The sequence below is a fragment of the Bos javanicus genome, chromosome 23 (assembly GCF_032452875.1).
Source record: "Bos javanicus breed banteng chromosome 23, ARS-OSU_banteng_1.0, whole genome shotgun sequence".
Classification (NCBI taxonomy): domain Eukaryota; kingdom Metazoa; phylum Chordata; class Mammalia; order Artiodactyla; family Bovidae; genus Bos; species Bos javanicus.
In genome coordinates, this window is record NC_083890.1 from 19843443 (window position 1) to 19870337 (window position 26895).

Consider the following 26895-nt stretch of genomic DNA (forward strand, 5'->3'; position numbering starts at 1 on the left):
GTCTGCCAGCCTCAGAAGATATCCCAGTAAGATCATAAATAGCCTCTCTTAGAAACCACAGTCTCATTGGCCCACACTATACACTGCAGGGCAAAGCATTTCAGTCCTTGGTTTAAACTACTCGTTGCTCAATTTTAAAGATGCTTATGATAAAATCTTTAGGCACAACTAGGAATATATATAAAGGGACTGAAAAAAAGCATTAGCTAATGTTTTTAAAAGACTTACAACATTGATATTAGTAGATGACAAAAATAATAAATATGTTATTGGTTTAAGAACTGCTTTTCTAAAGTAAAACTAATATTAGAGGAAGGATGAGCTTCGTGGAGTTTTGTAGTTATTATTGTTTTTGTTTGTGATACTATTCCCTTACAGTATCTGACGCTTAATTATAATGTTCAACTTTGGAGTTTCTTTGGTGGGCATGTGAGCATGCTTTCAGGTCTAACCAATGAAACCTCCAACTCAAACTGCCTTAAAAAACAGTGAACATTTATCACATATTTATTACGTGTAATATATATTATTTATAAGGTTAAAAATATTTATTATCTATCACAACAGTAAGTAGAGTAGCTCCTCAATATTGATGATTCAGTGACACGTGACACCTCACAGACCAGGATTTTCCCATATTTCTCCTCTGTGTCCTAAAGCTTATTGCTCTTGAACTTGCTCTTAGCAACAACCGGAGCTACCTGCTTGCTTGTTCACTTCTAGTGGGAGAGGACAGAGGGGGCCTCTCTCCTATGCATAGAAGAAAATCGTCTCTCCCTTGAATCTGATTGACCAATTTAGGCCAAGGATGAACAGTTGTCTCCAGGGAAACACCAGGCACCAATCTGCTTACTTACCCCTCAGCTTCTAGAACAACTTCTAGGAAGGAAGACAGAATTTCCATGGTTGGCCAAGGCTAATTATAACCATTTTGGTGGTGGTGGTGATGGTTTAGTCGCTAAGTTGTGTCTGACTCTTGCGACCCCATGGACTCTAGCCTGCCAGGCTCGTCTGTCCATGAGATTCTCCAGGCAAGAATACTGGAGTGGGTTGCCATTCCCTTCTCCAGAGAATCTTCCCTACCCAGGAATCAAACCCAGGTCTCCTGCATTGCAGGCAGATTCTTTACCGACTGAACTACAACAAAAACCAAATTGGTATTATAAAACATATAACAAAGGAGGAGTTGAATGGATGCTGTTGAGTAAGTCATAATCACAAATATGGATTGGTTTAATTATGTTCAAACAATGGAGATGAGTGCCTTAAGTTAAAACTACAATATTTTGAATATAGAATTTTTAAAGGATTTGTATGTTCACTGAGTGAGATTTTGTTCTAAACAGGTATCTACATTTCTCCAACAGAACCATCTCCAATGAGGAAACGGTATTTATTCGATGTAGGCTGTACGTTTTCAAAGGTCAGGGACCGTGTCTATCTTTCTCCATGCTCTATTCTTAATGCTTAGTACAGGGCCTGCTACAGGTGAGATGTTCAAAATAAATAAACATTATTTAAGATGTTCTTAAATAAACAGTAAATAACTTGCACTAGAACAGGGCATCACATTGAATAGTCAGCCTGGGTACCATATTAATTTAACTCTAAAAGACATCAAAGGCAGGTTATTACAGAACCAAACTAATTCAATAAACAAAAACCACCTAATAAGTTGCTGTGATGGTCCAAGTTAAAGATGTTCTCTAACCCCAGCAAATGTCCATCATAACACTGTTATGGACATATCAAGAAATACTGATATTTCTATCTTTATCTTTGGCTTCCCAGATGGCTCAGTAGTAAAGAATCTGCCTGCCAATACAGAAGATGCAGGAGACTCGGTTCAATCCCTGGGGCAGGAAGATCCTTTGGAGAAGGAAATGCAACCTACTCCAGTATTCTTGCCTGGAAAAATTCATGGACAGAGGAACCCAGTGGGCTACAGTCCATGGGCCGCAAAGGGTTGGACACAACCGACCACACATGCACACTATCTTTATCTTTAAAAAAAGAAGTCAAAGCACTTCAAATCATCCTTATAGGAAAGTTGAGCATTTGAAACACAAACCCAGCTTTCATCTGGTAGCTGCAATTGTAATATTTAATTCTCATGAGGTCTCCTATCAGAAACCACTGCAGACATTCCCAGAAAGACATCACACAATACGATGGGCCAACCAAAGAGAATGTGGTCTCCTAGATTTCCTTTAGTTTCGATAGTAAAGAAAAGAGGGATTAAGCCAAAGCTTTCCCTCTCTGAGCCTTCATCTTTCTGCAGACTTTCTGGATAAATGTGACCCAGCTGTCACACTGACCTTCCAGGACACTGGTACTTCCCGCTCCCAAATGCCATGAAGCAGTCCAAGAAAGCATGCTTCTCTAAATTTGCCTCTTTCCAACGTTCCTGTGGGAAGAAAGCATTTTTTTCCCCAAATCAGTCTTATATAAATAAGCTTAACTTTATTTCTCTAGGCTAAAAATGATCTTGTACAGCTAATCCTTGCATATAAAGTTGCAGGGTTGTTGGTCATTTTTTCCAACCTGTTATTAATATCAGCCACCATTATGTTTTTGGAACATGAACTAATAAATAAAAAGGTTTAAAAAAGAAATTTTCTTAAGTGGCAAATGTAAATGATAATGTAAATCAACCACAGAATTGACCTCAGAAGAGGAAGAATATTTATAATAAGGCCCCAGGCTCCATCATAAAATTGCTCTTGGTAATAAATTTAACAAGGAGACACTGACAGCCCTCCCAGTTGGAGAAAGCTTGGTGTGTAGAATGAATACATCTGGATGCCATTTTTGACAATTTCACCTAAAGGCAGAGAGTGGACTAAATGACCTCTTAAAATTCTATTTTGTGCTGTAATTCCTCAATTCTAAGAAACAGCAGAACACAGTTTTAATTTGCTTCATTTTTATTTTTTGTACTCCATGGAAACCAATAACAGAAGCAATTCCCTGAAGAACATGAAATAAGGCTTCTATCAGAATCAAGCATGTTTACTTTGCCACGTCCTGTTCGTTTCAGATAAAAATTTATTTTAAAGTGGGTGAAGCTTACTCCAAAAATTTCTCTGATTCGTAAATGTTATACCGCTTATATTACAAATCTAATCTGTGCTTCATAGCTTTAGTTACTAGAGAAAAATACGACTTCCTAATGCTAATAGCCCTAATTGATTTATGAATTCATGTTCTTAGCATTAAGAGGAAATCCAAGGACAATGTACATGGGAAGAGACGACTTACAGGCTTGAACAGGTCGGGTTCAGGAAAATACTTTGGATTTCGATGTAGCCAAAATGGAGACAACATCAATAAGTCACCAGAAGGAACAGTGTAATCCTACAACAGAAAAATCAGTTCCAAGTCATGTTTTGAAATTTGCTTTAATGAGATCGTGGGTCATTTTAACTCATCCTACAACCATATTCGAGAGAAGACATATCCATGGTATAACTGATGGTAAGACAATCTCTTTCCTGGATGGCTCACTTCTATTTTCTAATGCAGGCAATTACTTACGTCTAATTCTGACGATCAGTTAAACATACATATATCTTTGGTTACATGGGGGAAGATAGTAGATAAATGTGAAAATTTTAGTATTATATTTATTAGTTTAAGTCTGCTCTAATGTGAGGTCTTCCTTGGTGGCTCAGATGGTAAAGAATCCACCTGCAGTGCAGGAGACCCAGGTTTGATCTCGGGTCAGGAAGATCCCCTGGAGAAGGGAATAACAACCCACTCCAGCACACTTGCCTGGAGAACCCCATGGACAGAGGAGCCTCGTGGGCTACAGTTCTTGGGGTTGCAAAGAGTTGGGCACAACTAAGCAACCAAGACATACACTAATGCAGCTTTTGATGTTTGATATCAGGCTTCTCAGGTGGAGCTGGTGGTAAAGAATCTGCCTGACAATGCAGGAAACGTGGGTTTGATCCCCGGGTCAATACCCATGGCAACCCACTCCAGTGTTCTTGCCTGGAGAATCTCATGGACAGAGGATCCTGGTGGGTTGCAGTCCATAGGGTTGCAAAGAGTTAGACATGAATGCAGTGACTTAGCATGTGTGCACACATTGGGGTTTGCAGCATGTGGGCTTGATGATTCTGAGGATTCTCAGTGGATTCTGAGCAGAAAAGACTAACTCTGAGACAGACACTGGCCATATTAGCACTGAGAACAGGGGCAGTGGGTATCCTGTCATTGGGAGTGCTGATGACAGTGTAAGGGAAGGGGCAGGGAATTCTCTGTTTGACTCCAGCAGCAGCAGCAGTTAGGGCAGAAAGAAGTTGAAGACAACTGATTAGGAAGACAGGACAAAGCAAGTGCTGTGTGCTTATTGGGTTTGTTTCACGTTTGAGGTGCTGGTGGTTGTGAAACTGATGATAAACATTATGTTTCCCGAAGCAGCAGAGTCTGCATTATCCTTCTCCATTCACCTTATAATAGGTTTTTTGATATATAACATGTGCACGCTTAGTTACTCAGTCGTGGCTGACTCTTTGCGACTCTTTGGACTATAGCCTGAGAACTAAACACTGTTTCACAAAATCATCTTTATACGACTTCCCTGGTGGTCCAGTGATAAAGAATCTGCCTGCCAATGCAGGAGACACAGGTTTGATCCCTGATCCAAGATCCCATGTGCTGTGGGACAACTAAGCCCGTGTGCCACAGCTACTCACCCGTGTTCCACGACAAGAGCCGCTACACAATGAGAAGCCAATGCACTGCAACTAGAGAAAGCCTGCACACAGCGATGAAGACCCCGTGCAGCCAAAAATAAATAAATAATAAAATTATAAAAATAATCATCTTTATATCACCTTCTTCAGGAGCCAGAGGACAAAGAGCTCCCGCACGGTGTGAGATGGCTAGAGAGCCATCACCTCTACTGAGGTGAAGATATTTTACTAGTAACTCCCTGTGCCAAGCGGCAGAAGCCACACCTGTTTAATCCTGCAGTTTTGAAGTCTTCTCAAGGTATTTGCAAAACACTTACTTGAAATCTACGTATTTAGAATAGCAGCATCTTACAGGTGAAAACATCTCTTTTTATGGAAGCAGGGAGTGGACAGGGGAGGGGAGGGGGCCGTCACTGTTTAACCCAAGAGACCCCTGTTGGTTCCCATGGAAGCTGAGTAGTACTTGAGTCTGGTGGTTTCGGTACCAGGATTGCTAGAGACTTAGATCAAAATGAGGAGAGATGCAGGCATTTGCTTCTGTCCTCTTAACATCTTTAAAGTGGAAAGAGACCTGTGAGATCCCAGTTCTGTGTGTTCACTCTACCTCTGTTGGAACTGAGGCTAGAAGCATCACAACTGGTTCTGAAGTCAGCTGGGGAGGGCCCTGATATGGTTAGGGGCCGCCCTGGGCCAGGTGTCCAGTCCGGGCAGCCGCCACCTTCCCCTCCCCACCCTCATAGCTCCCTTCAGTGGCTGCTGACCTAGCATCGTGACGTGTAGACACTGACTGCTGCAGCCCACAAAGCACGCCGGTAGAGGAAGACTTCAGAAGGGCCTCAGGAACGGCAGTCATACTAGCAACAGGGAGGAGACTAGAAAGAAGTTCCTGTTGCTGCAGCAAATGGTAGGCAGATGAGGGAGTGAGGAGGATGTGAGAAACGGGTGTATCAAAGGAACCGTCTGAGCAAATGGACATCATCATGTCTGGTCCAAATGGTCCTGTCCTTGCAACGTGGCAGATGAAGAAAAAGATCAAGAGAGAGATGAAACAGTCAGAGGACTGGGCACAGACCATGAGGAAGTGGAAGTCACAACTTCTCTGTGTGGCAATAATTGCACCTGTCAGGTAAGCTGAAGTGATCTTGACCAGCCCACCCCATAGGGATGCCGTGAGGTCAGATGAACTTCATCTGCTAGTCCGGAGATGAGCTTTCTTGATGAGCAAAGAGAAGGAGTCTCTGCTGTAAATCAAGAAGGATGTCAACACCTAAAGTGGTGCAAGGAATGCAGACTCTACTTCAAGACGAGTAGAGTCCTGTAAAGCAAAGCATCCATCAGAGGAGCCCGACCCCAAAAAGCACACTCTTTCTCTCTAGCTCTTGGGCCAGAAGCTTAGCTGGTGTGAGCTGCTTAAAAAAAAAAGAAAAAGAAAAAGTACTTTACAAAAGTATATTCTTCTGCATAATAAAAAACTGCTCTCTAGACACTTGGGAAAATTCAGGAAAATAGAAAAAAGAGAAAACAACCAGAGTTCTGGCAACAGAAGACAGTTATCAACTGGCTAGACTTCCCTCCAGTACTTTTAGCTAATAACAGCAATTTAGGTTTCTGTTGTTTTTAAATGTGGTTTATTGTTTATATCTGTGTGTGTGCTTAGTCGCTCAGTTGTGTCTGACTCTCTGTGGCCTCATGGTCTGTAGCCTGCCAGGCTCCTCTGTCCACAGAATTTTCCAGGCAAGAATCCTGGAGTGGGTTGCCATTTCCTACCTCAGGAGACTTTTCCAGTCCAGGGATGGAATCCGCATTTCCTGCATTGGCAGGCACTTTCGTCAGCACTAGGACCACCTGGGAAGTCCACTGTTTATATATGCTGATATGTATCATTTAGAAATGCATAAATAAACCCAGTATACACATATTATTGCTTTTGTCCCTATTGAATAATTTTTGACTCCTACTTTGTTCACTTGATATTATAGCCTAAGGATTATTTTTATATTATATATTCATATAAAATAATTTTCTTTCCAATGGATGCTTAACTAATCATTTTCTACTATTATTTTTATAACAAATAATGCTATCACAAGTATCTTCTTTCACAAAGCACTGTTCATATAAAATCTTTTAACAAAGATGTTCAGAAGACATGAGAATATACATGTCCTATGTCTTCTGAATATCTAAGGCTATCATACATATTGCTCAATTGTTCCCTCAAATTTTGTAGCAAGATATGTTTCTAACTGCAATATATGAGAGTATCAATTTCATTGCCCTCTTATCTGCTAACCTGACATTTTAAATAGGTTCTTTTTTATTGCTGGTCAAGAATTTATGTCTTAGCTGAGTATTTTTCATTTTAAGTTATTTTCTTCCATAAAATTTGTGTCATGTCCTACCCTTAGTAATCTATGTAATATTAGTGCTTTACTTATTAATCTGTGATTCATTAACATTTGCATTGTGCTTATACTGATATTTATTCTTAATTTTTTGGCTTACATTTAATTTAGGTTATACTTAATAAGACATGTTACATTTTGATATGGTACAGTCTGTTCATCTGCATTGTGGTTTCACTGATTAATCCTAAACCTAAGAAGCCCTCTTCTCTCCAAAATGATATTCATGTGAAGTGAAAGTCGCTCAGTTGTGTCCAAGTCTTTGTGAGCCCATGGACTATACAGTCCATGGAATTCTCCAGGCCAGAATACTGGAGTGGGTAGCCTTTCCCTTCTCCAGGGGATCTTCTCAACCCAGGAATAGAACCAGGGTCTCCCACATAGCAGGCAGATTCTTTACCAGCTGAGCCACCAGGGAAGCCCAAGAAAACTGGAGTGGGTAGCCTATCCCTTCTCCAGTGAATCTTCCTGACCCAGGAATCGAACTGGGATCTCCTGAATTACAGACAGATTCTTTACCAACTGAGCTATCAGGGAAGCCCTCTCTTCACAATAGTGGCTTTCAAAGGTGGGGGTAGGTCTTCTGGGAGTCTGGAGACCTTTGCAGAGAATCAGCTACATCAAAAATCAGTCTTGAATAAAAGACTTATTCAAAGTATAGGATGGTGGAGGTGGTTCAGTCACTAAGTGGTGTCCAGTTCTTACGACCCCATGAACTCCAGGCTTCTGTGCCCATGGAATTTTCCAAGCAAGAATACTAGAGTGGGTTGCTATTTCTTTCTTCAGGGGATCTTACCGACTCAGATATTGAACTCGGGTCTCCTGCCTTGTAAGCAGTCTCCTGCATTGCAGGTGGAATCTTTACTGACTGAGCTACCAGGGAAGCATGACAGGCCAATGTATTTTAATGTAACTAAGTACAAAAAAAATTCATTGATAAAATTTCAGATTGCAACAAACTTAAAAAAGTATCTCTGTTGAGTTTTAGTGTAGAATCAAAGAATAGCCACAAAGATATCTGAAAAAGGCGAATAAAATACTCCTTCCTTTTTTGGTTACATGCCTGTGGGAAGCTGAATTTTTTTTCATTTCCATCAGTAGAAAACAATATATCACAACAGATTGACAGCAGACACATATATGGGAATTCAGTTATATTTGCAAACACTTGAAATGATGCTGTTCTATTTTTTATGTGTTTTGAAAAATATAGTCATGTTTCATAAAACCACATTATTATTTTAACATGTATTAGGTTTCTTAGTTTTAAAATGAATTACTTGGTGACTGAACAACAACAACTAGATAAACATTTTAATAATTTCTCAGCTTTATTTTCCAGTACAGCAAATCTTGATAGATATAATTCATATACACAAAAGCTCTTTGAGGCTCTTAATAATTTTGTAAAGTAGAAAGGGGCCATAAAGGTCAAAAAGTTTGAGAACTGTTATTCTAGAAGCTAAAAAAAAAAAAATACCCATTGTTAACCAATCATCCCAAACCATATATTAATCTCATTCTTCTTCAGGGACTTAAAAAGATTTATCTATCCAATATTACATATTCTGCACGGCTTGTGTCTTTGGTACTTATCTAGTCTGTTACATTGACCTGACTATCACGTCTGACACCAGTATCATGCCATTTTAATTACTGTAGTTTTGTTACATGTTTTAATACCTTGAGAATATAACTAATATTCCTTAATTACTCATATTTTCCAACACTTTTTTTGGTTAGTTTTTTCCTAGGTGGGGCTTCCCTGGTGGCTCAGAAGGTAAAGCGTCTTCTCCCTGCAATGCAGGAGACCTGGGTTCAATCCCTGGGTCAGGAAGATCGCCTGGAGAAGGAAATGGCACCCCACTCCAGTACTCTTGCCTGGAAAATTTCATGGACGGAGGAGCCTGGTAGGCTACAGTCCATGGGGTCGCAAAGAGTCGGACATGACTGAGCAACTTCACTTTCTTTTCTTTCACTTTCTTTCCTAGGTATTCTTGCAGATTAACCTGATACTAAATATGAAACCTTGAATAGACAGCACAAGTAGAAGCTTAAGAATTTTGGAAAGGTGGCATAATAAAGAGAACGATGGAACAGAGCAAACCAAAGAAAGCAGATAAAGTTTGTCCATTCTCACTTATTCATATATATATATAAATATATACAGAAGTAATTACGAGAGCAAAAATATATATCCTGCTCAGACTCTATTAGGAAACAGCAATGGAGAATACTTCTAGAACTCATAGCAAGGAAACTTGACCAGTTGTCCAACGGGTCAAGACATAGGTGATCCCATCTATGAATGTTTTTATGGTCCAAACTCCTGGGAACATGTTAATATTTTCAGCAAAGATATTCTACTTTGTTTCAGAGAATATTTGATGTTTAAAAGAACCAAGTTGTGTTCATTTATACTAAGAAGATAATCAGTAATGTGCACAAAAATTTAGCTATAGGAATGTTCATCTTTACACTGTTTATAATAGTGAAAGAATGGAAGCCACATACATATTCAAGAACAGAGAACTGATTTAAAAATTTATTTGGTGTTCATATATTCAATATTAGATTATGCTGTAATTTAAAATGACATAAATGTCTTTTATGATTAAAAAAACTATTTTGGATCTATTATTAAATAAAATAAAAGTAAGTTGTGAGAAAATTAGCTTGGTGTGACCTCAATTTATATTTAATGAACATACTATAGGACAAAATTCTAAAATTACAATAATATCAAAATGTTCACAGTGGTTATCTCTGACTTGTGAGATTCTAAGCAATTTTTAATTTCTTCTTTTAGCTTCTCTTTATAGTCTTTTTCTCCTCTAAACTCTGAAATAGAAAAATTCAGGTATAGATCTAACAGAATTTGTATAGGATCGGTAGGCTTAAAATAACAATAAAAACAAAGATCCACTTGTCTTTGTCAGACAATTAACTATTCTGCAATCCAGCTACTTATCTACTGGCCAGGATATAAATAAAGCTTACTAAAAATTCAATAACAATTATATTGAATAGTAATATTCAGAGTGATAAACACATTGTTCTACTTAACTGCATGAAGTTGTTTGATTATTTCCAATCAATATGTATATTTTTTATTATATAAGTTTATTATACAAATTATATATATATTTAGATTTATAAATATTTAAATATATATTCATTTATATCCATAGTCTAATATAATTAATATTTTGATTATTAAAAAGAAAAAACTGTTAAAAATCCCTTTAAAACTCAATGCTACAATTTGCATAAGATCAGTTAAATAAACTACATTTCCTTTGTATTTAGCAAGTAGCAACTTGTATAAAATTCGGATTTTTTGTCTCTTTTGTGTTCTACTACCACAAAATTTTCTTCATTTAAATCCAGGCACTCTCAAGCTGTGTATAAACAAAGCTAATATAAATGGAGGGCTGACTAAATACAACCTATCTGGATAATTCAGGCCCCAAGTCAATCATCTAAAAAAGATTATTTTGTTCTGCCTGGTTGGTTCACTGTATATGGAACTAAACATCTGCCATATGTACATACCTTTTCTGGTGCACTTGAGAAAATTCTGCTTGGCCCATAGAAAAGACCTCACTCCGTTTTTAATTCCTAACATCAGTTGCAGCTACCCATGGCGTTCCTGCTGTGTGTACCTGCAACTGTGATCTGGGGCCTGAAGTCTTCCAGTTATCCTAAAGGACCTTCCTCATGCCCTCAATTCCCCAACCTATCCAGCTGAGGAATAGGTTGGTACAACAAAGAAGAAATTTTCCAACCTCCCTGCTTGTTGAAATAGGATTATACTAATTCTGATAGAGAACCACATAGCCAAAGTGATTACAAAAGGGTTGTGTTTTAGCTGAAATATTTGCCAACAGATAAATACCCATATTAACAAAATGTTGCTGCACAACTTTTACTAGTAACCTGTTTCTGTGTCACTCAGTATTTAATGGAAATTGAGAAAGTATCTAACAAACAAATGGATAAAGTATCCACTTTTTTTCTAGAAGGTTCATTATTTTAAAACAAAATCAAAGCTCACCAAAATTTTAACTGGCTTCAGCACTTTTCGAGCGATGACACCAGGGGCTCTTAAACGAATGGTTTCCAAAATACACCATTTAATTAGAGGGAGTTTCTTCAAGTCGTCCTCAGACACTTTAATCTTATCTTTACCTGCAAAGAGAATTTAAAAAAAAGGATTTAAAGAGGCCAGAAAGTGATTTTATGTCAGGTCATCAATGTAGTTTAAGAACTGCCTCTGACATCAAGTGTCAATATTACTATTACCTTTGCATATCAAGTTTGGCCATTTATTATCTCTTTTTATCATTTTATTCTTACCAAGATAAAATGTGGTATAAAAAACTAAACCAGTGATGATTACTGTAGTGTAATGGATTGGTATCCAACCTTGGTTCTTACCAGTCCTATGGCTACCAAATGTCTAAGATAGTTCCTGTCAGAAAAGAGTTCAAGTTTATTCATTTCATTATTTCTTGTCCAAATTCTCATTTCACTTAGGGAAAGAGCAATAAAAGACAGGCATCAAAAGTACAAAGTAAGGGTCTTACTTCCCTAGTGGTACAATGGCTAAGACTGTGCACCCCCAATGCAGGGGACCAGCCTTGATCCTTGATCAGGGAACTAGATCCCACATGCCAAAACTAAAGAGCTCGCATGCCGTAACTAAGATTCCTGCAAGTAACAACTAAAGATCCCGTATGCCACAACTAAGAGCAGACACAGCCAAACAAATAAAATTGTAAAGTACAAAGTAAGAGATGTGAGACACCACCTGACTTTCTTCTCTTATCTCTTCCTTGCTGAACTGTTTCTGTTTTTGCTTTTGTTTTTTAATCATTTAATCATACATTTCAGAGGGTGCAAAAAGAATATTAAGAAAGGGGCGATGGCACATGTGTGTTTCATCTGGAATTATGAGCTTCCCACACATAGCTGCATCAAACATTCCTACTGGAAGTTGTATACCTGAACTAATATTTAGGTTGAAGGCACCTGAGTTGGCCTTTTTATGGACCGACATATGGCCAGGGCCTTTGATCAAATGAGACAATTTAATTAATGGTGTTTTAAGTAAAATGTTTACACTCTGAAAATTACTTGAAACAACTCAGCATTCCATTTTGACAGTGTATGCTGAATAAATTCAACAACATGGTAAGTTTGAATAAGTCAACTTTCACATTTGCCTCCCAACTGTACTGGGAACCAGTGCCTGGGAGTGGAATGCGGGTCTCCAGACGCATCTGTCTGACTCTAGATACGGCTTGTTCTACAGTCAGCCCATCCTGCGGGAGAGGGCTGGGTGAGTGCTGCCTGGGAAACCTTCTCAGTCAGTACATGTGGAATTCCCAAGGAGTCAGAAGCAAATGTTTTTGCTTAGCAGAGTCTGGGAACCAGGGTTTTTGTTTGAGCCCTGATTCTATTAATCCCCATAGGGGCCTCTATACACTCCACTAAACTTGACAGATTTTTGAGCACTGAGCAAGCCCCAGGAGTTGAGTCGGGCTCCACCAGGGTTACAACCATGAAGGTATTCCTGCCATACACTCAGTCCAGGCCGTAAGAGAGGAGCACGGATAATTGGTTTCCATGCGGACAAGGAAACCATTCTGTGAGATGTAAGATATTCGAAGATAGTTAAAAGCAGGGAGGGTATTGAAATGCAGGATAACAAACTTGAGAACATCAACTTAAAAATGTAAGAGGGGATCTGAGATTCTTTCAGAACGTGCACGTGTGTGCGCTCAGTTGCTTCAGTCCTGTCTGACTCTTTGTGACACTATGGACCGTAGCCCGCCAGCCTCCTTGAGTTCAAAAAAAGAAAAAAAGAAAGACAAAGGGAAAAGAAAAGCACTGCCTAATGGCCTATATTAGAAGACTGATGTAGTCGTCTAATAAATATGGCTAATAAATATTAGCCCTGTGGTGGAAACACGAGACAAGAGCCCAAGGGAACTGGGGCTGCTGGGGTCTCGAGAAAGTGAGACAGGGCTGGAGGGAATTTGAGACAAGAGGGGACCCAGCTACCTGGCAGGTGACCAGCAACCTAGTAGAAGGCTAAGGAACACTCTAGAGACAGAGGTTTGATCCCTAGGTCAGGAAGATTCCCCTGGAGTAGGAAGTAGCAGCGCGCTCCAGGATTCTTGCCTCAGAAATCCACGGACAGAGTTGCCTGGTGGGCTACAGTCCATGAGGCTGCAAAGAGTCCGACACAACTGAGTGGGCATAAGCACAAGCACAAGGAGAAGACTCACCATGGGAGAAATGCCGGACGAAACTTTCAAGAACAGAAAATTCAACTTTACGTCATACGCTCGCTTTTAAGCTGCTCTGACTACTGTGCAATGTTCCCTTTCCTTGTCCCATATTTTCAATATTTTAATAAAGTCAGATAACACATACCATAAGTTAACACTTGAGGAAATAAAGACCTGGTGTGTCCAGGAGGCAGTGAGATTCAGAAAAGAGGCAGAACATCCAGAAAGGAAAAGACAGTGGAAGGGGAGAAATTAGGAAATGAGAGACTGAAAATCAAGAGAAGCTCTGAGAGGCACAGGCCTCGACTTCTGGCCACCTCCCCACTTCTTCCAGAGATTCCTAGAATCCTTGGAGGGGATTCAGAACAATTTCACCTTTATCTTGGAAACCAAGGTGACCCCAGCAAGAAGGGCCCTTGCCAAATGGACATTACAAATAGATCAGTGATAATCTACGATTCAGATTCTAAATCTTACTTAAAATATGACATTTCTCTTTAAAAATCTATTTAGAACCTGCCTGCCAATGCAGGAGACATAAGAGATGCAGGTTTGATCCCTAGGTCGGGAAGATCCCCTGGAGGAGAGCAACCTACTCCAGTGTTCTGGCCTGGAGAATTCCCATGGACAGAGGAGCCTGGCAGGCTACAGTCCATAGGGTCACACAGAGTCAGACATGACTGAAGCGACTTAGCACGCAATCTGCAATTCAGATTCTAAATCTTACTTAAAATAAGAGTTTTCTCTTGAAAAATGTATCTAGAGCATCTACATTAGATAAATTCACTAAACAATCCTTCTAGTATTTTCTGTGTTTTATTTTACTGCAGGTATAGGATATAGAAAATAAAGATTTCTCTACTTAATCAAGAATCAAAAAAAAAAAAAAATTATGACTTCAAAAAAAAAAAAAAAAGAATAAATGACTGCCAAGGGTCAGAATTTGTGTTTAAAATCAGATCTGTGTGACTCCAAAGTGACTTACCTACTTTGAGACAGGCATAATTCTGGCCTTGAAAAAGTTTGGACTCCAGTAATAGTGAAGTTTCTGACTTTCTTTTGGAGAAAAGTTTTGTTTTCTTTTTTTCTTCTGAAATATTCTTAGGAGACTAATTGAATTATAAAGTGCAAAAAATGTTTTGTATTATATAATAAACAAAAGCTTGCTCTGAATTGAAAATAATATTTAAAATCTATTATGACCTGCCATTGTAGGAGAGATGCAGACTACACTTGGAAAATAAATGTTTTAATAAGATATTTTTAGTTTCTCAAATCCCAGTGTGAGGTAGGAAAAATAAGGTAGGATTCCCAGACTAGACAAAGAAAAAGAAAGGGAGAGATGCTGTTTCCAAACAACATCTTCAGGTTAAAGATGTTTCTTATTATAACTCTTAGAAATAGCTCTGTACCCATACTGTGCATATTTCAATGCACATCTGTGGTTTGTTCTTCCAGTGTTTTGACTCTGAAATTAGAAGGCTCCACTTGGAAGAAAGCCAAGGTAATCATCAGAAGGGCTAGTACCTAATGGAGACCGGGACCAGAATAAAAGACTGCCAGGCAAGAAACCATGGGCGATTTGGGGGAAAATGTAGAAGACATCTGTTTTGTTCTCGGCACAAATGCAATAGAAGTCAAACCAATAACAGGATATTGGAAACCAAATAAAAGAAAAGATAATTCTTGAGTTCAGAGATAGCGAAGAACGTTTCTAAACTGTTATTTATAGTTTTAGGATTCTGCACACATGATGACAAGCATGTTAGAATGCAGTAACTGTGATTTTTATTTGCTAAGGATGTAGAATAGATTAAAATTCTATTACTTCAACCATTTATTCACTCAGTATAAATGTGCTTTGTATCTGTTACTTCCGAGCCCAAATATAGGTGCTGTAAGAGATAGGAAGAGAATCATACTAATTTTTGACTATCTAATGCCACCAACATGTTGGACCGCTTCATTTACTCTTCATCACGATCTGCCATCTATGAAGTGATCATGTGTCCAAGGAGAAGCTTGAAAGTGACAGGACAGCCTTCAAACCCATGTCTGTCTACACTGAAAGCCCTTATACTTGTTCACTGTGTCCCATCACCTCCCTGAGACGAGAAACGAATGAGAAAGACACCGTCATTGTATTAAACAAGTTTGAACACAAGGACACAAAATAATATCTGGTTACAAATAACTACAACATAAGTTTCTTAAGAGTGAATTTGAGTGTCAGTGGCGTTCATCCCTTCTTGCCTAGGGCTAAAATTTCAGCTAGGCCTGGAAGGATGAGTAGCATGTAGCCAAGCAGAGAGAAAGGAAATTAAACTCCAAAATTAATTATAAAATATATGATTTCTTAGACTTAAAAAAGGAATATGAATCAAATGGAATCACTAAAGCAGGTCCTTCTCTGAGAGATGACTCCTCTGTCTCCTTCATATTTCAGGCTCCTTCCCCCTTACACACACACACATGCTCACTCTCTCAATAAATAAATACATAAAATACAAAAATTCTGTTCCTATAGTCCCGAAGGACCATTACATCAAGATTTAACTAATAATTTGGGGAAAATAACACATGTTTTGAGAAAAAGGGAGAATGACAGGCATTTGCTTAGTCATTCAGATCTTTTGAGACATAATTCTGAGGTGACTGAATCAGAAAGTGGGATTGAAAACCGACTGAGGAGGCTCCATGCTTCCCCACAAATGAAAGACACACAGAAAGATGAAGAAAAGCAAAGCATAAGGGATGTCACTGAGGGATTTCCCTGGTGATCCAGAGGTTAAGACTTTGCGTGTCCACTGCAAGGGGCCTGGGTTTGATGATCCCTGGTCTGGGAACTAAGATCCGGAATGCTGAGCAGCTAAAACACAAAACAAAGCTCCACTGAAATTTAAAGAGTGCGTCCCTGCACATTCTACCACCTCTTTACTTTTGAAAGCAAGGATTCCCAGTTTTGACTGCTGTTCAGTGTTGTGAGGTTGTTTTCCTTCACAGAAGTTGTCTTTCAACAGCTTGTTTAAAGTTAAAGTGTGTACAAAAGTTCACAGAACACACTAGGATTAAAAAAAATACATGAGATAAAGGTTGAAGAAAGTAAAGAATCTGATGTAATAACCTTAAGCAATGATGCCTACCAAATTTGGTCATGAAATTTGCTCCCCAAATTTTGTAATAATTTCTCTAAAAAGCAATATTAAATAATAAAAGTTAGTGTTTTCTTTATACTGCTATTTGGGGAAACAATGTAACACCTTTGGAAAAACCCAGCACTTCTGTGACTTATCTTAAAAAGTAATGAAGCAATGATATCAATTGGTGGCAGAGGTAGAAAACTAGTTTCTTGGCATATTTCTAAGCTCCTGAAAAAAAATCAGGTTTTAGAGAAGAGACAAAGCTAAAGAGAAACAATAAATAAAAGAATCTACAGTATTCCAGAGTAATACAAAACAAGTATCTTATGCCCTATCCTTTATTTCAGGAATTAAAAAAAATGGAATATGATACATAATGTTCAAATATTGAATTTTAACAATTATACTTCTGTTCCAGGAATATTTTTCTTAAATTTATAAAATTGCTGTTTCCTTTGCAGAAGAAATCTGCATTCACTGGAAAAGGTTAGAACATCTCAGAAAGAATAAGAAAGGATAAAATGTCCTGAAGTAGATAATAGCATTTACAATAGGTTTTATACACCCAATGACCCTATAACATTGGTTATTTATAGGCAGTGAGAACATACTGGTTATAGATTTCTGGAAAATTTTAGTGAGATGCACATGTATACCTGTGGTGGATTCATTTTGATATTTGGCAAAACTAATACAATTATGTAAAATTTAAAAATTAAATAAAATTTAAAAATAAATAAATAAATAAATAAAGATTTTATTTGGTGACTTGTCTCCCAGAAGGGGATAGCAATAAACCCTTTTCTGCACTTATTCTTATAAATGTAAAAAGAAATACTGCAAAACTTTTAATACTCTTCTCTGTCTTTAACTTTTGACATTTAATTATAATGTGTCTTGGTGTGGGTGTCTTCATCATCTTGTTTAGAACTCTGTGTGCTTCTTGGACTTGTCTGTGTCGTTTGCCAGGAGAGGGAAGTTTTCAGCCATTATTTCTTCAAACAGGTTTTCCATCCCTTTCTCTCTTCTCCTCTGGGGCCTCTCTAATGTAAATGTTAGTATGCTTGTAGTTGTCCCAGGGAATCTTAATCCTCATTGGTTTTTATTCATTTTTTCTTTTTGCTGTTCTCATGGGGTGATTTCCACTAACCTGTTTTCCAGACTGCTGATCCGTTCTTCTGCATCCACTACTCTGCTGCTGATTTCCTCTACTGTATTTTCTATTTCAGTTATTGAATTCTTCAGTTCTGATTGGGTCTTTTTTTATACAGTCTGTCTTTGCAAGTTCTCATTGAGTCCATCCCTTCCTCTCCTAACTGTGGTGACCATTCTGATGACTATCATTTTGAACACTCTATCAGGTAAATTGCTATCATCTCATTTAGTTCTTTTTCTGACGTTTTTATCTTTGGCTTTGGTTTATAAGAATTCCTTTCTCTTTTCATTTTGCCTGTGTGTCTGTTTGTATGCATTAGGTAGATCAGCTACAGCTCCTGTTCTTGAAAGAGTAGGCGTATGTAGCAGGTGTCCTGTGGGGCAATTCCTCCTGGTCACCAGAGCCAGGTGCTCTGGGGTGTCCCCTGTGTGTGCTGTGTGCATCCTCCTGCTGTGTTTGGATCACAGTTGTGCCCTGGTTGGGGCTGTGTGGCTCTATTGACTGCTATGGGCTCATGGTATGCTCCACCTCCCCAGAGGTGGAGCCACTCTGTACAGTTGCCCGTGCCAGCTAGGTCACATGCCAGGTGGGGCAGGGGCCACTTTGAAGGGACCAACTAAGTGGGTAGTCAAGCAGGGTGGGTTCTCAGGAGAATCTGGGGTGGTGCACACGGTGTTAGCTAGTTGATGGAGAGTGACAGAAATGTTGCTTGCCAGTCCTGGGCCAGCTAGGTGAAGGAGAGGTACCTTCAATGGCACCTGCCAATGCCCTCATCCCTGGAGAAGGTGTCCCAGCTCCCTACCCCTCCAGCATCACTCCCAAAATGACCAGTGAGCCTCCTTCAGGGTATGACCCAGGCGCCCTTCACATTTTCCCGCCTCTGTGCTTGTACTCAGAGCAAGTGAGTTTACATGTGAACCTTTCAAGAGCAGAGTCTCAGTTTTCCACAGCCCTCCAGCTCTTCCAAGTGTAAACCGCACTGGTCTTAAAAGCCAAATGTTATGTGGGCTCATCTTCCTTGTGTAGGTACAAAGGGGATCCCCAGGTGGGACTTGGAGCCCTCACTCCATAGGGGCACCTCCACTGTTGTGATATCTCTCCCACTAGTGGGTCACGCAGTCTGGGTACGGTTTCTGTCTAGACTGCATCTTTGACCCTCCTGCCCACCTTGACACGGCATTCTGTTTACATTCCAAGCTGCAGAAAATCTGCTGTGCTAGTCTTCAGTTCATTCCCAGAGATAATCGTTCCGCATGTAGTTGTAGTCTTGGTGTGTCCACAGGAGGAGCTGAGCTCAGGATCTTCCTACTCTGCCTTCTTGATCTGGAACCGCTAAATATTTGTTCAATAGAGGGGAAAAAAAGGTACTCTTTGGGTTTTATTCCTTATAAAATACTAGCTTCCTTCCTTTACTATTGTGCATGTTCATTACTGTTCAGTTCAGTCGCTCAGTTATGTCCGACTCTTTGCGACCCCATGAATTGCAGCCCGCCAGGCCTCCCTGTCCATCACCAACTCCCAGAGTTCACCCAAACTCATGTCCATCGAGTTGGTGAGGCCATCCAGCCATCTCATCCTCTGTCGTCCTCTTCTCCTCCTGCCCCCAATCCCTCCCAGCATCAGAGTCTTTTCCAATGAGTCAACTCTTCGCATGAGGTGGCCAAAGTATTGGAGTTTCAGCTATAGCATCAGTCCTTCCAAAGAACACCCAGGACTGATCTCCTTTAGAATGGACTGTACATGCCCATTATTATACATGTTCTGTGAGACAAAATTCTGTGAGAAAGATACAAGTTAAATTTATCTTAAAAAATCAAAAGGAAAACAGATGAGAGTAGATGAAAGATGATAAAGTCTAGGCTAGGCTGTAGAGTTACATGCTTTTTAGTTCACTGCTCTTCCTATAAACAGACTATAAATATAGTCTCTCTAATGACTGCAGGTCTGTAGAATATTAACTCACTGCAAATGCTGATAGTTTTAGAAACTTTGGCCTCGAGAATGTAAAACAAAATAGAAAAATGACTCTTTTCTAATAATATTTTTTTAGCTTTGGAAGAAAAGAATCTGAATTTGCTCTTTATTGTGGCAAAAGGTTAGCGAACAAGGGCTATGATGGTCAATTATTTGTCCTGTGGCAGTTGTATACTCTTATTACAGCAGCTTTCTAATACGTTTTAAAATCTGGTTGGGAAAATATGGCCTTACTAATTCATGCTTCTAATAGTCTTTCTAATCACATTTCTTCTTCAAAAAATATTTAAGTCACTTCATTAATTTCCTCCCCTTCCAAACCACTGGAATTCTTTTTATAATTAATTAAATATAGATTAATTTGAAAAGTGTTGGCATTTTCATGATATTAAACCTTCCCATAAAGGAACATAATATGTTTTTCTTTATTTAAGTTGTTTTGTAAATATACATATATATGTATTTTTAATGTTATTAATAGTTTCCTCTCTAAGGGTCCTACCCCAAACCAAGAGCTTTATATAAGAAAAATACCAGTTAAATTAATAGGAACAACAGAAGTAAAGTGGAAAGGGAGGCTTAAAAACAGCTTAAGCTGTTTGTGGTGGATATAGACTGGAAAAAGCAAACAAAAAGCCTAGAGATTGCCCACGGATGATGAAAATGGGCATTAGGGCTTTAGGGATTGTAGCCGGAGCCTGGAAAGTCACAGCTCCTTCAATTCTCCCCCTCCAGCCACCACCTTATTCCAGACACCTCAGTCATTCCTGAACTCCCAGGTCTGGTTCTTCTAACTTTTCCAGTGGATGTGACTTTTTGGCATTTGAAGGATTTAGGATAAATTCTTATTATCAAAAACACAGATTCCTATTGCTGGGAAAGGTGGTCTCACGCTCAGTCTTTCGACCCCAATACAAAGGTGGGCCTTAAGCCTGGAACTGTTCCTCAACGAGACACAAAGAGCCCACACAGCCTGTGCCAGGCTCGTCACCTTGTGTGGGAATACCTTTCCTTGTTTCAGGGGCAGCAAATACTCTTTTGTCTCTGCTTAATGCAAGGGCAGGATGAGGCACCTGTCCAACCCCCCGTTACATCTGCCCCGAGAGGGACGAGGACAGGGCTCCTTTCACTGCAGTGTGAGAGGGGTTTGCAGAGGCCAACTCCTCTTCATTAGCTCCAGGGAGAGACACGCTGGCCACAGGGGACCCACACCCACTGCTGAAGCTGATCTCGCTCTCTTTCTGCTCTTTGTGAGTTTAACATTGTTGTAGCCAGTGCCTGACAGCACTGTGTTATCCTCGACAACTCTGATACCAAGATGCATTGGGCAGAAGTGTTTAGAGTTCTCCCCTGGGATTGCTAACTGGTGCACAGCACTCTGCTTGACACCCACTGAAAAATTATAAAACCTTTCAGAGGTAGATGCTAATCAGCAGCTTCAGTTGGATGTTCATAACTACAGACCAGGAATGAACGAAGCAGCAATAACAATGAATTGAGAAAGATGCCAAGGACGGCAGTGGTGCTTAGAACAGGTTATTAAGACAGATAGAAGATAGAGTGAAGAATCAAAAGATTGATCCCACCACTTCTTCTATTTATACACACACATATAAAAATATACCAAATCCCATGATATCATTTAAAGAAAAGATTCATGCAACTATACCAAGACAACCACATAAGATTCTCTTCTGAAAAAACAATATCCTATTTGTCTTCAGAAATATTTATTTCATATATTAAAAAGAGTATCAATTTCTCTATTACTGGAATATACAATGAAGACTGATTCATAATTATGATGGTCTTTTACAAAGAATAAAGGACATGACCTAATTTATAATACGTAAAAGGTAGAGATATTGACAAATAAGATGACAATGGGTAGATAATAAAAGATAAAAATCAACTTTGATCTAGAAATACCTTTCTTTATAAATCCTGCATAATAATTCTAAATTTCTGGATTGTGTTCTCTGGAGAGAAGTTGACCTGGCTTGAATACCTTTATCTCATTTTCTAAAGAGGAAAAAAGGTTATCCAAATGCCTGAATAATTCTCTAAAGGAACACTCAGAGAAAAGAACTGTGTCCGAATGAAAAATGTAGAGAATAAACAAAGCAGATTAACTGTGCTACACTGGAGTGAGATAGTGAAAGACTTAATAAAATGAGAAGTGCCAGATAGGACCTATCTCCAAGCTTGTAAATAATATGCAGCCATAAGAGGTATCTCTTTCCACCTACTGAAGCCAAGCAATAAATGAGGACAGAATGACTTCACACAAAATCTCCTGAGTTAGTGTCACAAGGCACACTTCAAGCATTCAAAGCAGAAAATAGTGGAGGAAATCCAGCCTCCTGGGAAATCTCTCATGGGTCAGATACTATATGTGAAATTTCACCCTGGTCTTTTTACCTGTATGAGCGGATTGGCAAGTAATGAGTTCTGAGCTCCAAAAATGATACCATCTTGGTCTTTAAGTCCAAGGAGAAAAGAAGATAACAAAATTAAACATTTGGAGCAGGTTTCCAATGAAATCTCCTGCATTAATAAACATTTTCTTAGGTAATGTACATATGTTCTCCAAGATTGATGGATGAGAAGTAGTTTGTGAACAGCTTTGTCATAATTTAATGTTTTCTGAGTTTATTCTAGGATTTTTAAAAGCTGGGCTGGCAAAGGAAAGTGAGATGTAAATGTAAAAAAATTCCTCTGTGATATGCTAGAGCTTCCAAATGTCCATATTAGATTCTTGTTGTCTAGCTAGCAGTTCTTGCCTGCAAAATCCCACAGACAGAGGAGCCTGGCAGGCTCCTGGGGTCACAAAGAGTTGGACATGACTGAGCAACTAACACTTTTTTCGTAAAGCTGTCATTGAAAACAAGAAACCTGTACTCACATCACAATGTAACCTTGAGAGGAGCCTGTTATGTTTACAAGGCAGGAGTGGGTGTAGCTGTTGAATCAAACTTAGTAATCATGTAAAAAATAAATAAATAAAATAACCTTTCTCCATTCATAACTCCACTGGAGTGGCCTTAGCTTCTGCTACATGATCTCTTTCTTCAATATTTTGGTTGATGTGTGGCATAAAGGCCAAGACTCTATCATAGACACAACCTTGGCTATCAGCCATTGAGTCCTAGCAGGCTGCAAAGTGGTGATGAGAATACGCTTCTTTAGTTAGCTGGAGGGACTCAGGTCTTTGATATACCATGACGGAATCCTCTAAGAATGTTGTTCTAGGTTAGACAAGAAGATACTGGGAAACATCCAAACAGATAAAAATTGCACACATGTTATAGTATGGGTAAGAGGTGACTGCAGAGAAGACCTCAAGAATAAATGTGAATGTTTCAATGCTATGAGGTAAAATTGATGAATTAATTACAGTGATGCAAATGACATCAAATTTGCCCAGAACATCACCATAGGACCTGAGCCTCATGTATCCCTCTGCTAGTTCTTACGCTTGTTTATAAATATGAGAGACAATCCTTTCTCACCAGTACATGATGAGTGTGGCCACTGAGTCAGTGTCACCAGCTAATAGCATCTGGTCACTTGATAGAGTTGGTCTGTCCCCAGGCAGAACTGCTGCTAAATCAGGACTCAGCGGTGTCAAGAAATGTTATTGGTTGGCTCTGAGTAACTTTTCTCTTTTATCCAAAGTCACATAATCACTAAGTGACAGGGTAGAAAGGCATGAATCAAATTTTCAAACAAAAATTATAATCCAATGAAAATTTTGTACTGTGTCTTTTATGATCCACAAATCATGATTTTTATGTAAGACAAAAAAACAATTCCTGATGTTTTATGGAATTATTTCTATGCAGGTGTATTTCTGTTAATTAACCTGATTTATTTTAAATTAACAGAAAAAAATTTACTATTTTTTCCCCTCAACTAAATGTGCATTACAACTGAATGGCCACCAAGAAACAAAAACAAAACACACAGGCAAAAAAAATCACAAAAAACAAACCAGTGTGCTGTGTATGCTGCTGCTGCTGCTGCTAAGTCGCTTCAGTCGTGTCCGACTCTGTGTGACTCCAGAGACGGCAGCCCACCAGGCTCCCCGTCCCTGGGATTCTCCAGGCAAGAACACTGGAGTGGGTTGCCATTTCCTTCTCCAATGCACGAAAGTGAAAAGTGAAAGTGAAGTCGCTCAGTCGTGTCCGACCCTCAGCGACCCCATGGACTGCAGCCTACCAGGCTCCTCCGTCCATGGGATTTTCCAGGCAAAGTACTGGAGTGGGGTGCCATTGCCTTCTCCGCTGTGTATGCTACCCTAAATCAAAACAAGTAGGTGAGAAGGGTCAAATGCAACCAGGTAACAATTTAAGTGCATTTTTATTTGTTATTGTTTGTTTTTAAGATGGAATGACCTTCTGCTCTTGGGCAGACACTCACAGTGGGAATCCTAAATTAGAAAAGAAAACTGCTTGAAAACACAGTCTAAACAGGACCCAAAGTGAATGTCTGCAAGGATTTTGTGAGAATGCAGTGAGGCCGCACCTGCAATATCTAACTCTAACAGGCTTCTCTTCCAGATATGTGCTAACTCCTAACCATCTGTAAGTCCTTGCTCAAATCTCAGCTTTCCGGGAAGGTCAGCTCTGATCCAACTATTTAATGCTACCACCTCCTTCTGGGCTTCTATGATAGTTCATTTGGTAAAGAATCTACCTGCAATCTAGGAGACCCAGGTTCCATTCCTGGGTTGGGAAGATCCACTGGAGAAGGGATAGGCTACCCACTCCAGTATTCTTGGACTTTCCTTGTGGCTCAGCTGGTAAAGAATCTGTCTGCAATGCAGGAGACCTGGGCTCGATCCCTGGGTAGGGAAGATCCCCTGGAGAAGGGAAAGGCTACCCACTCTAGTATTCTGGCCTGGAGAATTCCATGGACTGTATAGTCCATGGGGTTGCAAAGAGTCAGACATGACTGAGCCACTTTCACTTTTCTCCAATTCTGGCACTCCTGATCATCCCTAATCTGCTGTTTTCTTTTTCACATAGCATTTAACAATATCAAATATTTTTAAGAGTTTACTTCTGTGAACAAACAAGGAAAAATAACAAGTGGCAATAAAAAAAAAAAAAAAAGACTCTGAACAGAGAGGAGAATCTGATTTCCAGGGTTACCACAGTATATTATTTTAAATGCCCAATTCTCAACAAAAAATTGCAAGACACATGACAAAAATATGAAATGTGATGTGTAACAAGCATACATAGACCATACAGGGAAAAAGCAATCAGCAGAAACTATTCCTGAAGAAACTCAAATATTGGACTTACTAAGGAGAGTTGTTCAATCTGATATTTTAAATATATTCAAAGAATTAAAGAAATTGTGTGTAAAGAACTAGAGAATATCGGTAAGGAGAGACAAAAGGTTAAATAACAAAGATTGAAACAAATAATGAAATAGAGAATAGAAAATCAATAGTAAAAATAAGATCAAATCAACAAAACTGTCAGTTAGCTCTCCAAAAAAAAAAAAAAATTGACAACCTTTTACCTACACTGACCATGAAAACAGAAAGAGGGCACAAATTACTAAAACCATGGATGAGGGAGATATTTTCCTAGAGAACTTACAGATATAAAGAAGATTATGGGGAAAACCATAAACTATTGTATGCCAACAAGTTAAATGACTTACATGAAATAGACAAATTCCTAAGAAGACACAAACTCCAAGAAGAATAATACAGTTCTCACTTCAGCAACACATGTACTAAAATTGCAAAGATACAGAGAAGATTAACATGGCTCCTGTGTAAGGATGAAACTAAAATTTGCAAAGTATCCCATATTGTTGCGCTGATGTAACATACAGCATGGTAACTATAGCTAACAATACTGTTTTATATATTTGATACTTAAGTTGGTCTTTAAAAGTTCTCATCATAAGAATATACATGTGGTGATGGAATTAACTAAATTTATTGTGGTAACCAATTCATTATATATATATATGGCTTCCCTTATAGCTCAGTTGGTAAAGAATCTGCCTGCAGAGCAGGAGACTCGGTTCAATCCCTGGGTCAGGAAGATCCCCTGGAGAGGGAAATGGCAACCCACTCCAGTACCCTTGCCTGGAGAATCTCAAGGACAGAGGAGCCTGGTGGGCTGCAGTCCATGGGGTCGCAAAGAGTTAGGCATGACTGAGCAACTAACTGAGTTAGGCATGACTGAGCAGTATGAAAAGGCAAAAATGATAGGATAGTGAAAGGGGAACTCCCTGGGTTGGTAGGTACCCAATATGCTACTGGAGATCAGTGGAGAAATAACTCCAGAAAGAATGAAGGGATGGAGCCAAAGGAAAAACAACACCCAGTTGCGGATGTGACTGGTCATAGAAGCAAGGTCCAATGCTGTAAAGAACAATATGGCATAGGAACCTGGAATGTTACATCCATGAATCAAGGCAAATTGGAAGTGGTCAAACAGCAGATGGCAAGAGTGAACATCGACATTTTAGGAATCAGCAAACTAAAATGGACTGGAATGGGCAAATTTAACTCAGATGATGATTATATCTACTACTGTGGGCAAGAATCCCTTAGCAGAAATGGTGTAGCTGTCATAGTCAACAAAAAAGACTGAAATGCAGTACTTGGATGCAGTCTCAAAAATGAGAGAATGATCTCCGTTTCCAAGGCAAACATTCAATACCACAGTAATCCAAGTCTATGCCCCAACCACTAATGCTGAAGAAGCTGAAGTTGAACAGTTCTATGAAGACCTACAAGACCTTCTAGAACTAACATCCAAAAAAGATGTCCTTTTCATTATAGGGGACTAGAATGCAAAAGTAGGAAGTCAGGAGATACCTGGAGTAATAGGCAAATATGGCCTTGGAGTACAAAATGGAGCAGGTCAAAAGCTAACAGAGTTTTGCCAAGAGAATGCACTGGTCATAGCAAACACCCTCTTCTAACAACACAAGAGAAGACTCTACACATGGACATTACCAGACGGTCAATACTGAAATCAGACTGATTATATTCTTTGCAGTCAAAAATGGAGAAGCTCTATGCAATCAGCAAAAAAAAGACTGGGAGCTGACTGTGGCTCATAGCATGAACTCTTTATTGCCAAATTCAGACTTAAATTGAAGAAAGTAGGGAAAACCACTAGACCATTCAGGTATGACCTAAATCAAATCCCTTATGATGACACAGTGAAAGTGAGAAAT

At 39.2% G+C, this 26895-nt stretch overlaps 1 protein-coding gene and 1 non-coding gene across 2 annotated transcripts in view; one reads left to right on the forward strand and one right to left on the reverse strand.

Annotated features, from left to right (window-relative positions):
- Nucleotides 1-26895, reverse strand: part of LOC133236356 (24-hydroxycholesterol 7-alpha-hydroxylase) — an 85660-nt gene that overhangs the window by 23219 nt on the left and 35546 nt on the right. The window contains exons 8-10 of the mRNA XM_061398346.1: nucleotides 11166-11299; nucleotides 3262-3357; nucleotides 2319-2407 (exon numbers count right to left, since the gene is read on the reverse strand). Coding sequence (XP_061254330.1) covers nucleotides 2319-2407; nucleotides 3262-3357; nucleotides 11166-11299 — 319 coding nt within the window. The remainder of the gene's footprint in view (nucleotides 1-2318; nucleotides 2408-3261; nucleotides 3358-11165; nucleotides 11300-26895) is intronic.
- LOC133237069 (U6 spliceosomal RNA) lies at nucleotides 25408-25514 on the forward strand. Its single transcript, XR_009733105.1, has one exon. It is a non-coding gene; the product is annotated as a U6 spliceosomal RNA (small nuclear RNA).